At 55.6% G+C, this 16,263-nt stretch overlaps 1 protein-coding gene across 1 annotated transcript; it reads left to right on the forward strand.

Annotated features, from left to right (window-relative positions):
- Positions 1-5,183: 5,183 nt before the first annotated feature.
- Positions 5,184-16,020, forward strand: LOC127567277 (vitamin K epoxide reductase complex subunit 1-like protein 1). Its single transcript, XM_052009961.1, has 3 exons — positions 5,184-5,397; positions 14,753-14,862; positions 15,514-16,020. Exons 1-3 carry the CDS (start codon positions 5,219-5,221, stop codon positions 15,735-15,737), a joined length of 513 nt encoding a protein of 170 aa, XP_051865921.1. The 5' UTR covers positions 5,184-5,218; the 3' UTR covers positions 15,738-16,020.
- The last annotated feature ends 243 nt before the right edge of the window (positions 16,021-16,263 follow it).

The following is a 16,263-nucleotide window of genomic DNA, read 5'->3' on the forward strand; positions in this document are numbered from 1 at the left end:
TCAGACCATCAAAATTAACCCCCCCCCCGACCAATATTTAGGACTTTAACAAGGACCAGTGCTATCTTTTTTCATAACCATTTTGAAAGTATTAGAATTATGGTCACCAATCCCAAAGTACTTGCCCACTGATACATCCACCACAGCCTCATTTCCTAAGAGGAGCTTCAATGCAAGCAGGGCCACCTACATATTGCTTCAGAAAACTTCCCTGGGCACATCTAACAAATTCTGTCCCATCTAATCCCCTAGCCCTAAGCAAGTCCCAGACAATATTAGGGAAATTGCTATTACAACTCTATTATTCCTTCACCTGTCTGTGATTTCCCGACTTGGTTGCTTCTCTAACTCCTGCTGACTATTCTGGGGCCTGCAGTGTAATCATGTCAAAGTGATCACCCCATTCTTATTTCTAAGTTCTACCATAAGGCCTCACTGGATGTTCCCCTGGAATATGCGATGTTCTTCCTAGCCAGTCGTGCAATTCCCCCTCCTCTCAGCCACACCAGAAGCATCGATATATCGGAACATTAAGCTGTCGGTCCTGCCCATTCTCCAGCCATGTGTTGTGACTGCTGAACTAAGCCACACGAAGGCTGTAGCTGGGAGTTATAAAAGGTCTTTATTTAACACAGCAGATCTGGTGGGGAGAATCTAGTTCTCTCCGGAAAGAACGCTTCATGTACATTGAACACAAGGACAATAATAAACTATCAACCACAGTTTCAATGGATTATAATTACCTACTTAACCTGCCTCCATTCAGAATGTTAGTTAAATTTGCAGAATTATATACTTACAATGGAGACACAAGACTGCATTGGCTCAGACTTGACATCAAGTCGGGCATACCTCACTTTGGCCATCTGCTCTGTTGGCAGGGTTTCCATCAGTGGTAGACCGTGGCCCCATCTCAGGTATTGGTGGCTCCTTAGCTCGAGCTTGAGTGCTACATCCTCAGAGAACATAAAACAGCGCAGCAACAAACAATCTGCTGGAGGGACTCAGCAGGTCGAGCAGCATTTGTGGGAGGAAAGGAACTGTCAACGTTAAAGGGTCGAAACCCTGCACCAGTCCTGATGTGAAGACCACGTTCATTGGCGACTTGTCCAACTCTTCCATCGAGTCCGGTTACCTGAAGCTGCTGGGAGTGTGGCTCAGGGGAGGTGGGACCCGGCAGAGCGCAGAGCTGAGTTAAAACCAAGCTGGGAATCTGGGAGTGGCATTCCGTCAATTAAAGGAAAGAACCTGGAATGTAGGAGGTGGTGGGGTGACCTTATTAGAGGTTTATAGAATTACGAGGGGTATAGATAGGATAGATAGTTGGTTTTCCCAGAGTAGAGGAGTCCAGAATCAGAGGGCACAGATTTAACGTGAGAGGGGAGAAATCTAAAAGAGATCTGAGGGGTTTTTCATACAGAGGGCGGTAAGTATAGGTTCTCCCCAGGTTACGAAAGCTTGACTAATGGACACACCGTTTGGGAGACCCAGCAGGAATGGATGGGGACAGATTTGCCGGCGGCTGCAGGTATCGTCTGCCGGTTGGGAGCGGGGCACTTCCGTGTGTCTTCTCTCTGCACTCCCCCCCTCCGGGAGCTGCAACGATCAGGGGCTGGGTGGAGCCGAGCAGAACTGAGAGCCGCTGAGCAGACTCACTCGCTCCCCGAGTCGGCGAGGCCAGCTGGCGGCCGCTCATCCCGCGCCCGCTCGCCCTCCTGTGACCCTCTCCCACACATTTCCGAATTAGGAAGAATTACGAGCAGTTCTCAGGGACGTAACCCAGGGAGGACCTGTATCTGGAACGGTCAAGGCAGATAAAATTACCACATTTACAAGGTGCTTGGACAGGAAAGGCAATGAGGCATGTGGGACAAATGAGTGTAAATAGGCTTCCCGGTCGGCATGGACTGAAATGAGGAGAAATTTCTTTAGCCAGAGGGTCGTGGATTTGTGGAATCCGTTGCCACGTACAGCTGTGGAGGCCCGATCACTGGGGGTGTGTAAGGAGGAGGTTGATAGGTATCTACTTAGTCAGGGTATCAATGGATATGAGGAATTGGGGCTGGATGGGTGAATAGTTTAGCTCCAGGTGAGGGAGCGGAGCAGACTCGATGGGCCGGATGGCCCGCTTCTGCTCCCTTGTGATCTTGTGAAAGGGTCCACCTCTGTGCTGTGCAGTCCTATTCTAATGCGGTTATTGGGTACTGGGTGCGCGGTACAGCTGTAAATCATACTACACTCCCGTGCTGGAGACGGAAAATGGATGGTATCTGTCGGCACTTGGTGTGTGAAGGCCAGGAAAGGGATGTAGCAGGCTTTGTCCAGTTCTGTTCATAACATGGGACCCTATACCTTATGGGTGTCCCAAGGAATTGGCACTGAGAGCGACTTGGTGAAAGAAGCACTCCGGTCTGCTGGAAACCTTTGGTGGCTCATAAAATTATGAGAGGCATGATAGAGGTGTACAAAACATTAAGAGGAATAGATAGAGTGGACAGCCAGCGCCTCCTTCCCAGGGCACCGATGCTCAATACAAGAGGGCACGGCTTTAAAGTAATGGGTGAGAAGTTCAAGGGAGATATCAGAGGGAGGTTTTTCACCCAGAGGGTGGTTGGGGCGTGGAATGCGCTGCCTGGGGCGGTGGTGGGGGCAGGTACATTGGTCAGATTCAAGAGGTTGTTAGATAGGCATACGGAGGAATTTAAGATAGAGGGATATGTGGGAGGAAGGGGTTAGATAGTCTTAGGCGAGGTTTAAAGGTCGGCACAACATTGTGGGCCGAAGGGCCTGTATTGTGCTCTATGGTTCTATGGTTTCCGACTGAGTCTCCCTGCCAGGGTTTTACCCTCGGCCTCAGTTTGTTCCGTCCTTTCCTTCCAGAGGCGTTGCAGGTGAAGTTGATCCAGGGGGACATTGCTGACGCAGGAAGTGTCACTGAGGCGGCGCGTGGCGTCAATCTGGTCATCCACACCGCAGGTCTGGTGGACGTCTGGCAGACAAACACCGCGGAGAGGATCTGGGCCGTGAACTGCCAGGGTAATAAAACCGCAGGAACCGCTCGTGGGCATGACGGGTCAGGCTCCCCCCGCACCGTCCCGTCACACACTCCCGGGGTCAGACACACAGGGTGAAGCCCCCTCCGCACCATCCCGTCACACACTCCCGGGGTCCGACACAGGGTGAGGCTCCCCCCGCACTGTCCCGTCACACACTCCCGGGGTCCGACACAGGGTGAGGCTCCCTCCGCACAGTCCCGGGGTCAGACACAGGGTGAGGCTCCCCCCGCACTGTCCCGTCACACACTCCCGGGGTCGGGCACAGGGTCAGGCTCCCTCCGCACCGTCCCGTCACACACCCCCGGGGTCGGACACAGGGTGAGGCTCCCTCCGCACAGTCCCGGGGTCAGACACAGGGTGAAGCTCCCCCCGCACCGTCCCGTCACACACTCCCGGGGTCAGACACACAGGGTGAGGCTCCCCCCGCACCGTCCCGTCACACACTCCCGGGGTCAGACACAGGGTGAGGCTCCCTCCGCACCGTCCCGTCGCACACTCCTGGGGTCAGACACAGGGTGAGGCTCCCTCCGCACAGTCCCGGGGTCCGACACAGGGTGAGGCTCCCTCCGCACACTCCCAGGGTCGGACACAGGGTGAGGCTCCCCCCGCACCGTCCCGTCACACACTCCCGGGGTCAGACACAGGGTGAGGCTCCCCCCGCACCATCCCGTCGCACACTCCCGGGGTCAGACACACAGGGTGAGGCTCCCCCCGCACCGTCCCGTCACACACTCCCGGGGTCAGACACACAGGGTGAGGCTCCCCCCGCACCGTCCCGTCACACACTCCCGGGGTCAGACACACAGGGTGAGGCTCCCCCCGCACCGTCCCGTCACACACTCCCGGGGTCAGACACACAGGGTGAGGCTCCCCCCGCACCGTCCCGTCACACACTCCCGGGGTCAGACACAGGGTGAAGCTCCCTCCACACCGTCCCGTCACACACTCCCGGGGTCGGACAGGGTGAGGCTCCACCCGCACCGTCCCGTCACACACTCCCGGGGTCAGACACAGGGTGAGGCTCCCCCCGCACCGTCCCGTCACACACTCCCAGGGTCGGACACAGGGTGAGGCTCCCCCCGCACCGTCCCGTCACACACTCCCGGGGTCGGACACAGGGTGAGGCTCCCCCCGCACCGTCCCGTCACACACTCCCGGGGTCAGACACACAGGGTGAGGCTCCCCCCGCACCGTCCCGTCACACACTCCCGGGGTCAGACACACAGGGTGAGGCTCCCCCCGCACCGTCCCGTCACACACTCCCGGGGTCAGACACACAGGGTGAGGCTCCCCCCGCACCGTCCCGTCACACACTCCCGGGGTCAGACACACAGGGTGAGGCTCCCCCCGCACCGTCCCGTCACACACTCCCGGGGTCAGACACAGGGTGAAGCTCCCTCCACACCGTCCCGTCACACACTCCCGGGGTCGGACAGGGTGAGGCTCCACCCGCACCGTCCCGTCACACACTCCCGGGGTCAGACACAGGGTGAGGCTCCCCCCGCACCGTCCCGTCACACACTCCCAGGGTCGGACACAGGGTGAGGCTCCCCCCGCACCGTCCCGTCACACACTCCCGGGGTCGGACACAGGGTGAGGCTCCCCCCGCACCGTCCCGTCACACACTCCCGGGGTCAGACACACAGGGTGAGGCTCCCTCCGCACCGTCCCGTCACACACTCCCGGGGTCAGACACAGGGTGAGGCTCCCCCCGCACCATCCCGTCACACACTCCCGGGGTCAGACACAGGGTGAGGCTCCCCCCGCACCGTCCCGTCACACACTCCCAGGGTCGGACACAGGGTGAGGCTCCCCCCGCACCATCCCGTCACACACTCCTGGGGTCAGACACACAGGGTGAGGCTCCCCCCGCACCGCCCCCTCACACACTCCCAACATTGTGGGCCGAAGGGCCTGCACTGCTCTATGGTTCTGTGACCCAGGAGGCTGCTCTGGACTACAACATCCATCAGCCTTTGCGAGCGAGCGGGGTGGGGGGGCGGGACGGGAGGCGGAGCCCGCAGCCCCTCCAGCCAATGGGAGCAGCCGGCCGTCAATGACGTCGAAACTACATCTCCCAGAAGGCCAGTGACGGCCGCGCACGCCGACCCTCCAGCCAATAGGAGCGCAGGGCGGCGCTGACGTGGCGCCTGGTTACCGAGATGGCGACGGCGGGGCCGCCGAGGCGGGACGCGGTCGTCCGCTGGCTGGCGTGCGGCCTGGGGCTGGCCCTGTCGGTCTACGCCTACCATGTGGAGACGTCGAAGGAGCGGGACACGACCTACCGCGCCATGTGCGACCTCAGCGACTCCATCAGCTGCTCCAGGGTCTTCACCTCCCGGTAAGCGGTGGACCGTCCCACCCGCCGATTGGCCCGACTGCCTGCCCGTCAGATCGCCGCCCGCGTCCCGATTGGCCGCCCCACCTGCCCGTTAACGCTGCCCGCCCACCGATTGGTCCGCACCCGTCCCTCCTCCCCTCTGATTGGTTGGGGGGGGAGGTTCGGTGCCGTCTGCTCGCCCGTGCCGCCGCCCCGCCCCTCCCTTCCCCTCCGCCGGCTTCCCATTGGATGCGGCGCCGTCGATCAAATCCGTCGACGCCGCCCCCGTTGCAGGCTATTGGTCCGGGCGGCTGTCTGTTCCGCGGCCGCGCCCCGTGATTGGATGACGGCGTTCCGCCCCTCCACCAGGTTGAGCCACGTTGCCTTTTGAGTCCCCACCAAGCCTGTTTCAAGTTAGGTTGAGCGGGCACAGCAGGTGAATTGGACTAGAATAATTTTCTTTTTTAAAGAAATACTTTCTTTAAAAACAACCTAGAGATATGATTTAAATGCAAAAGTTTGCATCCTTTCTGCATTTGCTTGGGACGTGTTCTTTTTTTCTTCTTCCTTTAAATTATTATTAGCAAATCTGCTAATTGTGGCAGGATTTGATATCAGAGTCAGATGCACCAGGGTGTTGGTTTATTATTGTCACTTGTAGCGAGGTCTGGTGAAAAACTTGTCCTGCAAACTGATCGTACAGGTCAATTCATTGCACAGTGCAGTTACGGTGGGTTAGTAGAGGGTGCACCGAGGTGGTAGAGGGTGCATCGAGGTGGTACAGGTAAAAACAATAACAGTACAGAGTAAGGTGTCCCAGCTACAGAGAGAGTGCAGTGCGATAAGGTGCAAGGTCACAACAAGGTAGATCGTGAGGTCAGAGTCCATCTCATCGTGTAAGGGAACCGTTCAATAGTCCTATCACCGTGGGGTAGAAGCTGTCCTTGAGCCTGGTGGGACGTGCCCTCAGGCTCCTGTATCTTCTACCCGACGGAAGAGGAGAGAGAATGTCCCGGGTGGGTGGGGTCTTTGATTATTCCGGCTGCTTCACCGAGGCAGCGAGAGGTAAAGACAGAGTCCGCGGAGGGGAGGCTGGTGTCCGTGACGCGCTGGGCTGTGTCCACAACTCTCTGCTGTTTCTTGCGGTCCTGGGCAGAGCAGTTGCCGTCCCGAGCCGGGATACATCCGGATAGGATGCTTTCTGTGGTGCATTGGTAAAAGTTGGTGAGAGTTAAAGGGGACAAACCAAATCTCTTTAGCCTCCTGAGGAAGTAGAGGCGCTGGTGAGCGTCTCAGGTAGACAGGGTTGTAAAGGTGGCTTTTGGCATCCTGGCATTCATAAATCAAAGTACCGAGTATAGGAGTTGGGATGTTATGGTGAGGTTGTATAAGACACTGGTGAGGCCAAATTTGGAGTATTGGGTGCAGTTCTGGTCGCCGAACTATAGGAAGGATGTCAGTAAGATTGAAAGAGTGCAGAGGAGATTTACTAGAATGTTGCCGGGTCTTCAGGAGTTGAGTTACAGGGAAAGACTGAACAGGTTAGGACTTTATTCCTTGGAGCGCAGAAGAATGAGGGGAGATTTGATAGAGGTTTACAAAATGATGAGGGGCGTAGACAGAGTTAATGCGAGTAGGCTCTGTCCACCTAGATTAGGAGAGATAAGTACGAGAGGACCTGGCTTTAGGGTGAAAGGGGAAAGGTTTAGGGGGAACTTCTTCAATCAGAGAGTGGGGTCCCTGAAAGTGGGGTCACAGGTAGACAGGGGCGGTGAAGAAGGCGTTCGGCACGCTGGCCTTCACCGGTCAGGGCACCGAGTACAGGAGTCGAGAGGTGACGTTGCAGTTGTACAGGACGTCGGTGAGGTCGCACTTGGAGTTACTGCGTTCAGTTCTGGCCGCCCTGCTGTGGGGAAGGTGCAGTCGAGCTGGGAAAGAGGCGCAGAGGGAGATTTATGAGGATGTTGCCGGGACTCGAGGGACTGAGTTACGGAGAGAGGTTGGGCAGGTTGGGACTTTATTCCCTGGAGCGTAGGAGGGATGACCTTACAGAGGTGTATAAACCCACGAGGGGCATTGATAGGGTGAATGTGCACAGTCTTTTCCCCCCCCAGGGTTGGGGAATCAAGAACCACAGGTTGAAGGTGAGAGGGGAAAGAGACTTAATAGGGGACCCGAGGGGCAACTTCTTCACCCAGAGGGTCACGGAAGCTGCAGCAAGATGTGGTTAAGCTGGAAAGGGTGCAGAAGAGATTTACGAGGATGTTGCCAGGACCAGAGCGCCTGAGTTTTTGGGAGAGGTCGGCCAGGTGAGGCCTTTATCCCTTGGAACGTAGGAGAATGAGGGGCGACCTTATAGAAATTCATACAACAATGAGAGGCATAGATAAAGTGGACGGGAACAGTCTTTTCCCCAGGGTAGGGGGAGTCCAAAACTATAAGATATCTTTATCAGTCAGACGTACACCGAAACACACAGTGAAATGCATCTTTTGCGTCGAGTGTTCTGGGGGCAGCCTGCAAGTGTCGCCACGCTTCCGGTGCCAACATAGTTCGCCCACAACTTCCTAACCCATATGTCTTTGGAACGTGGGAGGAAACCGGAGCACCCGGAGGAAACCCACACAGACACGGGGCGAGAACGTACTGTTACGGGTTAAGTTACTATGGGTGAATGTCCCTTTAAGACATAGTACAGTTTTGTGTGCGTGTGTGTGTGGTGTGATTACGACAACAACAGGAGGTAAAGGACATGATGACGTTTTTGGAGCAGTCAAAGTCAGGAGAGAGAGAGAGCGAGCACCAGCCTGCTAGTCTCCGTATCAATGGATGAGAAACGGTAACAGTGTCCATCATTACAATCCACGTGTGGATTTTTGGAATAAAGCAGTGGAGTCCACTTTGTCGTTAACCTGTAGAAGGAAGCAGGTATTTGAGTGGACGACCACGATTCGAGTGCCTCTTGGGGTGGCAGATACTTGGGAATAAAGCAGTGGAGTGGTCACTGCTGAGTAGACACTGAGGTGTCGTTTGGGTTCCACCGTCGAACATTTGGATTTGGTAATGTCTCTGTTCTCTCGCTCTACATTTTGTCTTCAGTCGACGGTGGTTCTGCAGAAGCCTTTGCTCACGTTTCACCTTACGGCTTGCTGAACTGAACTCTGAGAACTATTCCTGGACTTGGAGTTTGGGAATTTGCCGCACACACAACTTCGAGTTTAGTTTTGGGGTTAATGTTTAAGATTTAACATTTTTACTTCTAATGTTCTAACATTTTTCTTATCATCATAAGTAGTTATTAATAAATTAGTTTTAACACTTATACATGACTCTGTGTGTTTCTTTTGTTGCTGGTATGTAACAGTACAAACTCCTTACAGACAGCGGCCCGGGTCGCTGGTGCTGTAATAGCATTACGGTCACCACTACACTACCATGCCTGCCCCAATAAAGGATAGGGGAGGGGAGGGGAGTGGAGGAGATGGGCAGGCGGGGGGGGAGGGAGCCGTAGGAATAAGGGATGGGGTTACCTTAAGTTAGAGGAATCGACGTCGAGGCCGTCAGGTTGGAGACTCCCAAGGCCGACCGCGAGGTGGTGTTCCTCCAACCTGCGTCTGGCCTCGACGTGGCAGTAGAAGAGGTCGTGGACGGACGTGTCGGTGCGGGGAGGGGGATGTGGGATTGAAGTGGGCGGCCACCGGGAGGTCCCAGCTGTTGCGGCGGACGGGGCGGAGCGGTTCCTCCCCTCGATCTGCGTCGGGGTCTCCGGGAGCACCGGACACAATAAATGACACCTTCGGATTCACAGGTGAAGCACTGCCTCACCCAGAAGGATAGTCTGTGGACGCTGAATGGTGGTGTTTTATAGTTCAGAGCCAGACACAGCAGGCGCTTTTTTTGTCTGCCTGCACTGCACTTTCTCTGTCGCTGGGACACTTTACTCTGCGTTTTGTTATTGTTTTACCCTGTACTACCTTGATGCACCGTGTAATGAATTGACCTGTATGATCAGTATGCAAGACAAGTTTTTCCCTGTACCTCGGTACAAGTGACAATAATAAACCAATTCCAATTCACACCCCAATGAAGGGCCTTTGACTGGAAACGTCAACTGTTCATTTCCCTCCACGGATGCTGCCTGACCTGCTGAGTTCCTCCAGCAACTTTTGTGTGTGTGTATGTGGCAGAATAAAGTGTCCCAGCTACAGAGAGAGTGCAGTGCAGGCAGACAATAAGGTGCAAGGGCCACGACGAGGGAGATCGTGAGGTCAAGAGTCCATCTTATCGTTTAATGGTCTTGTAACAATGGGGTAGAAGCTGTCCTTGAGCCTGAGTATTGAAATAAAAGAATGGTAATGTTTTGTGTTGCGCAGTTTCATTTATCATCTTCAAGGTAGAAGAAAAATAGAGCAGTGAGTAATTTCAGTAAATAATATTTCACTGGCCATTTAGTACAAACAAATGAAGCTACTTTGATGGAGATTTTAGCTTTGTTATTCATTTTCCCCTTTATAAAGTCAACCATTATCTATTTTTTCTGCTCAGCTAATAATAACAACTATGGATATAAATTTAAATGGCTATCAATACATACTTGCATTTATATAACACGTTTAGTGTAAAGTTTTGAGGAGCAAAATTATATAAAATGGACAAGGCGATTAAGAGAAATAATCAAAGAAAATTGAAAGCACAGTCAGACATGGATGAAGAATGTTTTTGAAGATGCTGGAACAGTTATAGAGGTGAAGCGTTTTGGCAAAAGAGCTCCAGAGAATGGTATCAATATGCCTAAAGGCTCTCATTAATAATAGGACAAAATTTGGATTGAGAAGAACCGATGGATTAAGATGGGGGGACGTGCTTTCAGGCTGTCGTATCTTCTGCCCCGACGGGAGGGGGGGCGGGAGAAGAGAGAATGTCTGGGGTGGGTGGGGGTCTCTGATTTTGTCGGCTGCTTTCCCGAGGCAGCAGGAAGTGTAGACAGGAGTCCGCGGAGGGGAGGCTGGTTTCCATGACGCGCTGGGCTGTGTCCACGACACTTCTCCCTGTCCCGTTGGGCAAAAGCCTGAAAGCACGTACCTCCAGGCTCAAGGACAGCTTCTACCCCGCTGTTATAAGACTATTGAATATGATGACATGGACTCTCAACCTCACGATCTACCTCGTCGTGGCCCTTGCACCTTATTGTCTGCCTGCACTGCACTTTCTCTGTAGCTGGGACACTTTACTCTGCACTCTGTTACTGTTTTACTCTGTACTACTTCGATGTACCGATGTGATGAAGTGATCTGTATGGATGGCATGCAGAACAAAGTTTTTCACTGTTTCTAAATACCCGTGACAATAATAAACCAATTAACCAGAGGATACGAAAGCTTTAGAACACGAAGCGCCTGAAGGACAGCTTCTGTCCTGCTGTTATCAGACTACTGAACGGACCTCTTGTTCGATGACCACACTTGAGGCTTTTCATTCAGCCTCGCTCTCCCTCCTCCCTTCCCTCCCCCCCCCCACCCCCCCACCCCCCCACCCCCACTTGACAAGTTGGGAAATTGGTTTATTATTGTCACTTGTACCGAGGTCCAGTGAAAAACTTTATTTTGGATGCCGTCTGTACACATAGAACATAGAACATCACAGCACAGTACAGGCTCTTCGGCCCACAATGTTGTGCTGACATTTTATCCCGCTCTGAGATCTATCTGACCCTTCCCTCCCGCTCTGAGATCTATCTGACCTGAGGGCACGTCCCACCAGGCTCAAGGACAGCTTCTACCCCACGGTGATAAGACTATTGAACGGTTCCCTTATACGATGAGATGGACTCTGACCTCAGGATCTACCTTGTTGTGACCTTGCACCTTATTGTACTGCACTTTCTCTGTAGCTGAGACACTTTACTCTGCGTTCTGTTACTGTTTTACCCTGTACTACCTCAAGCACTGTGTAGTGAATTGACCTGTACGAGCGGTTTGCAAGACAAGTTTTTCACTGGACCTCGGTACAAGTGACAATAATAAACCAATTCCAAATACAACAATGAGTACTAAGCAATGCAATGGTGTACAGATTGTAATGCAAATCAAAATGCCACAGTGACAATAATGGAGAGGGGTATTTCCTCCGCAACTGGATCCTCGCCTTCCTTCTCGGGAGACCAGTCTGTGTGGATCGGGAGTAACATCTCCTCCTCGCTGACAATCACTGCAGGTGCACCTCAAGGATGGGTGCTTAGCCCACTGCTCTGCTGTCTCTACACTCGTGACTGTGTGGCTGGGCACAGCTCAAACGCCATCTCTAAATCTGCCGGTGACACCGCTGTTGTTGGCAGAATCTCAGACGGCGACGAGGAGACGTACAGGAGCGAGATAGATCGGCCGGTCGAGCGGTGTCCCAACAACAACCTCGCGCTCAGCGTCAGCGAGACCGAGGGATTGACTGCGGACTTCAGGACGCGGAGGTCAGGAGAACACACACCAGTCCTCACTGAGGGGTCAGCGATGGGAAGGGTGAGCAGCTTCAAGTTCCTGGGCACCGACATCTCCGAGGATCTATCCCGGGCCCAACACATTGACGCAATCACCAAGAAGGCATGCCAGCGGCTCTGCCTCGTTAGGAGTTTGAGGAGATTCTGGACATCACCAAAGACTCTCACAGATCTCTACAGATGTACGGCGGAGAGCGGTCTGCGTCACCGCCTGGTACGGAGGCTCCGACACGCAGGTGGCCACAGAGAGTTGTAGACTCAGCCAGCTCCATCACGGGCACAACCCTCCCCGCCACCAAGGACATCGGTGCCTCAAGAAGGCGGCATCCATCACCGAGGACCCTCACCACCCGGGATGTGCCCTCTCCTCGTTAATCCCATCAGGGAGGAGGTGCAGGAGCCTGAAGATCCACGTTCAACGGTTCAGGATGTTGCTGGGACTTGAGGGACTGAGTTACGGAGAGAGGTCAGGCAGGTTGGGACTTTATTCCCTGGAGCGTGAGGGGGGACCTTACAGAGGTGTATAAACCCACGAGGGGCATTGATAGGGTGAATGCGCACAGTCTTTCCCCCCAGGGTCGGGGAATCAAGAACTAGAGGGCACAGGTTTAAGGTGAGAGGGGAAAGAGATTTAATAGGGGACCCGAGGGGCAACTTCTTCACCCAGAGGGTGGTCCGTACGTGGAACGAGCTGTCGGAGGGAGTGGGTGAGGCAGGGACATTAACAACGTTTAACAGACACTGGGACAGGTCCGTGGACGGGGAAGGTTCAGAGGGACAGGGGCCAAACGCGGGGAGGTGGGACTGGGGGACCTGGGCTGGCAGGGACCGGTTGGGCCGAAGGGCCTGTCTCTGTGCCCGTACACTGTACAAAGCAGAGCCGGGTCTGATGTGACCCCTTCCCCAAGCAGCTGGCCTCTTCTGACCACCACCACGCTCTTTTCCACCCCCCCCGTTCCCCTCCCCTGCTGTGGCCCCGTCGTCCATCCCCACCCCCACCTGTATTGTGGAGGGTCGTGCCTATCACGTGACAACACTGTCCCCTACCCGGTCGGAAGACACACCACTGCCAATCAAGGTTTGGCCCCACCCCACCCATCAGTGCACACCTGACCATTGGCCTTTATAAATTACCTGGGCTGGGAACACCCCCCCACCGCCCTCCAGCACTAGTGCCACACGTTCTCTGTCTCTCTTGTCTCTCTTGTCTCTCTTGTCTCTCTTGTCTCTCTTGCTCCAAGGGATTGACCCTGCATCACTCCAGGCTGAGCACTGTGAAACGGCGCTGGACGACATTGAAAGCAGGCCAGAATAGGTTCAAGTTCACTGTTGTCATAAGAATCCCTGAGGTATAAATGCCGTGAAAATTAGCTTTTCCTCGTTGCAAGATGAGGACAAACGCAAGTTGACCAACTGAAGTTAACTTAAATTGTACATAACTGTGTCCAGTTCTGGTCGCCTCATTATAGGAAGGATGTGGGAGCGTTGGAAAGGGTGCAGAGGAGATTTACCAGGATGCTGCCTGGATTGGAGAGGATGCATTATGAGGAGAGACTAAGGGAGCTCGGGCTTTACTCTTTGGAGAGGAGGAGGATGAGGGGAGACGTGATAGAGGTGTACAAAATATTAAGAGGAATAGATAGACAGCCAGCGCCTCTTTCCCAGGGCACCAATGCTCAATACAAGAGGGCACGGCTTTAAAGTAATGGGTGGGAAGTTCAAGGGAGATATCAGAGGGAGGTTTTTCACCCAGAGAGTGGTTGGTGCATGGAATGTGCTGCCTGGGGCGCTGGTGGAGGCAGGTATATTAGTCAAGTTCAAGAGATTACTGAATAAGCATACGGAGGAATTTGAAATAGAGGGATATGTGGGAGGAAAGGGTTAGATAGGCTCAGGCGAGGTTTAAAGGTCAGCACAACATTGTGGGCTGAAGGGCCTGTATTGTGCTGTACTTGTTCTATGATTTTATGAAATCGTTGGTGAGGTGTGCACTGTTAAAGGGTTAGGAGCATCTTAGTGGCCCTAGTAGCGTAGAGCCATGCCTGCACTGCGTCAAAGGGTGGCGGGTGTTTTTTCCTTGATGTACCCAGTTTGTTGTGTGTGTGTGTGTGTGTGTGTGTGTATTTTACCCCCATTGTGATTTTCCCACACTCGCTATCAACTGCGTGTGTGCGCGTGTGTGTGTTATTCCCGTTACCCTTTGGTAGATAACTCATTTATCTCTTAAGGCTGTGGTCAGAGTCCTCACCTTCTGAGACCGGAATTTGTTTCACGACACCACCTCTGGCTGGTGGTGGAGGAGGAGGGGGCGGGGACCGGCACGCTGCTCCCGACAGCTCCCTCCTGCCCCCTCGCCTCCCTGCTCCCCGTCTCTCCCCCGCTGGACCCTACCCCAGCAGTCGGACCCCCTCCGCGCCGGCCCGTCAGTCTTGGGCTCCCTGCGCCGCTCTGAGGGGGTGGGGGCGTGTAAGGGGGTGGCAGGGGGGGGGGGAGGGAGGGAGGAGGGAGAGAAGGGAGGGGGGGTGGGGAGAGAAGGAAGGGTGGCAGGAGGGGGGGAAGGGACAGGGAGGATGGGGCAGTGGGGGGAGGAGGGGGAGTTGGGGAGAAGGGGGTAAGGGATTGGGAGGATGGGGGAGGACGGAGAGTGGGGGGAAGGGACGGGATGGGGCAGAGGGGGGGGGAGGAGTTTGGGGGAGAGAGGGGAGGGAGGAGGGAGAGTTGGGGGACAAGGAGGGCGGAGCAGAGGGAGGAGGGTGGGTGACAGATCAGGCGAGAGGAGAGGCAGATTGTGAGGCGGAGGGAAGTGGAGACCTCGCCCAGCCAGATGTGTCCCCCCCCCCCCCCCCCCATCCCCACCAGTGACCTCCCTGTCTCCGTCTCTTGCAGGTGGGGGCGAGGTTTTGGACTGCTCGGTGGGATCCTTGGGCAGGACAGTGTCTTCAACCAACCTAACAGTGTGTACGGGCTCCTGTTCTACGTCCTACAGTTGCTGCTCAGTGAGTGTCCCCATGGGGATCACCTCCGGACGGCGGGGGGAGGGGGGGGGATCCGGGGAGGGGATAGTCACTGGTCAGTGTACAGATCTCCCCCCGAGGGAGAGGGGCTGAGGGACACTGGTCAGTGTACAGATCTCCCCCCGAGGGAGAGGGGCTGAGGGACACCGGTCAGTGTACAGATCTCCCCCCGAGGGAGAGGGACTGAGAGACGCCGGTCAGTGTACAGATCTCCCCCCGAGGGAGAGGGGCTGAGGGACACCGGTCAGTGTACAGATCTCCCCCCGAGGGAGAGGGGCTGAGGGACACCGGTCAGTGTACAGATCTCCCCCCGAGGGAGAGGGGCTGAGGGACACCGGTCAGTGTACAGATCTCCCCCCGAGGGAGAGGGGCTGAGGGACACCGGTCAGTGTACAGATCTCCCCCCGAGGGAGAGGGGCTGAGGGACACCGGTCAGTGTACAGATCTCCCCCTGAGGGAGAGGGGCTGAGGGACACCGGTCAGTGTACAGATCTCCCCCCGAGGGAGAGGGGCTGAGGGACACCGGTCAGTGTACAGATCTCCCCCCGAGGGAGAGGGGACCCTGGTTTTGCAGCTCTCTGAGCATCTGCGATCTCTGTCTCCCTCCCCGAACCCACCCCCCTCCACCAACAGGTCTGACGGCGAGCGCGACGGCTGCCGTGGTCCTACTGCTCACCTCCCTGCTCTCTCTGGCCGGCTCGCTCTACCTCGCCTACGTGCTGCTCTTCCTCTTGCGCGACCTGTGCCTCGTCTGCGTGACCACCTACGCGCTCAACCTCCTGCTCTTCGTCCTCAACTACAGGCGGCTGGTTCACCTCAACTCCCGTTGGCGGCAGGGCAAGGGCAAGCCCGAGTGACTGCGGTGAGGAGGGGTGGAGCAGTGGGGACCAGTGACGGGTAGGGGGGAGGAACAGGTCCCGGCGGGAGGGGGGACGAGCGTCGATCAGCTGGAGCGGCCCAGGCAGTGTCCGTGCGGGTGAAAAGGGGACCTCTCCCCTCCAGGCCCCCGGGGTCAGGACTGGTGACATTTTATTTCATTTTATTAAATGTCTGTCTGTGCCAAATGATCATCATACTGTAATTTACAAACTGGCAACTAATGGTCTGCTAATGACAATAAAGAACGCATCCATTTATACAGGACGTCTCTGCACCCTGTTCCCTTTTACCTCTGTTCCCCCGGGCAGGGATTCGGGGAGGCGCCGCGCTCCCACCTCCCGTCCTGTGGGGGGGGGGGGGGCGCCGGGCGCCCAGTCCACCCGCCCTGTAGGGGGGGGCGCCGCGCTCCCAGTCCTCCCGCCCTGTAGGGGGGGGGCGCCGCGCTCCCAGTCCTCCCGCCCTGTGGGGGGGGGGTGCCGCGCTCCCAGTCCTCCCGCCCTGTAG

This window comes from Pristis pectinata, unplaced genomic scaffold, assembly GCF_009764475.1.
Source record: "Pristis pectinata isolate sPriPec2 unplaced genomic scaffold, sPriPec2.1.pri scaffold_88_arrow_ctg1, whole genome shotgun sequence".
Classification (NCBI taxonomy): Eukaryota; Metazoa; Chordata; class Chondrichthyes; order Rhinopristiformes; family Pristidae; genus Pristis; species Pristis pectinata.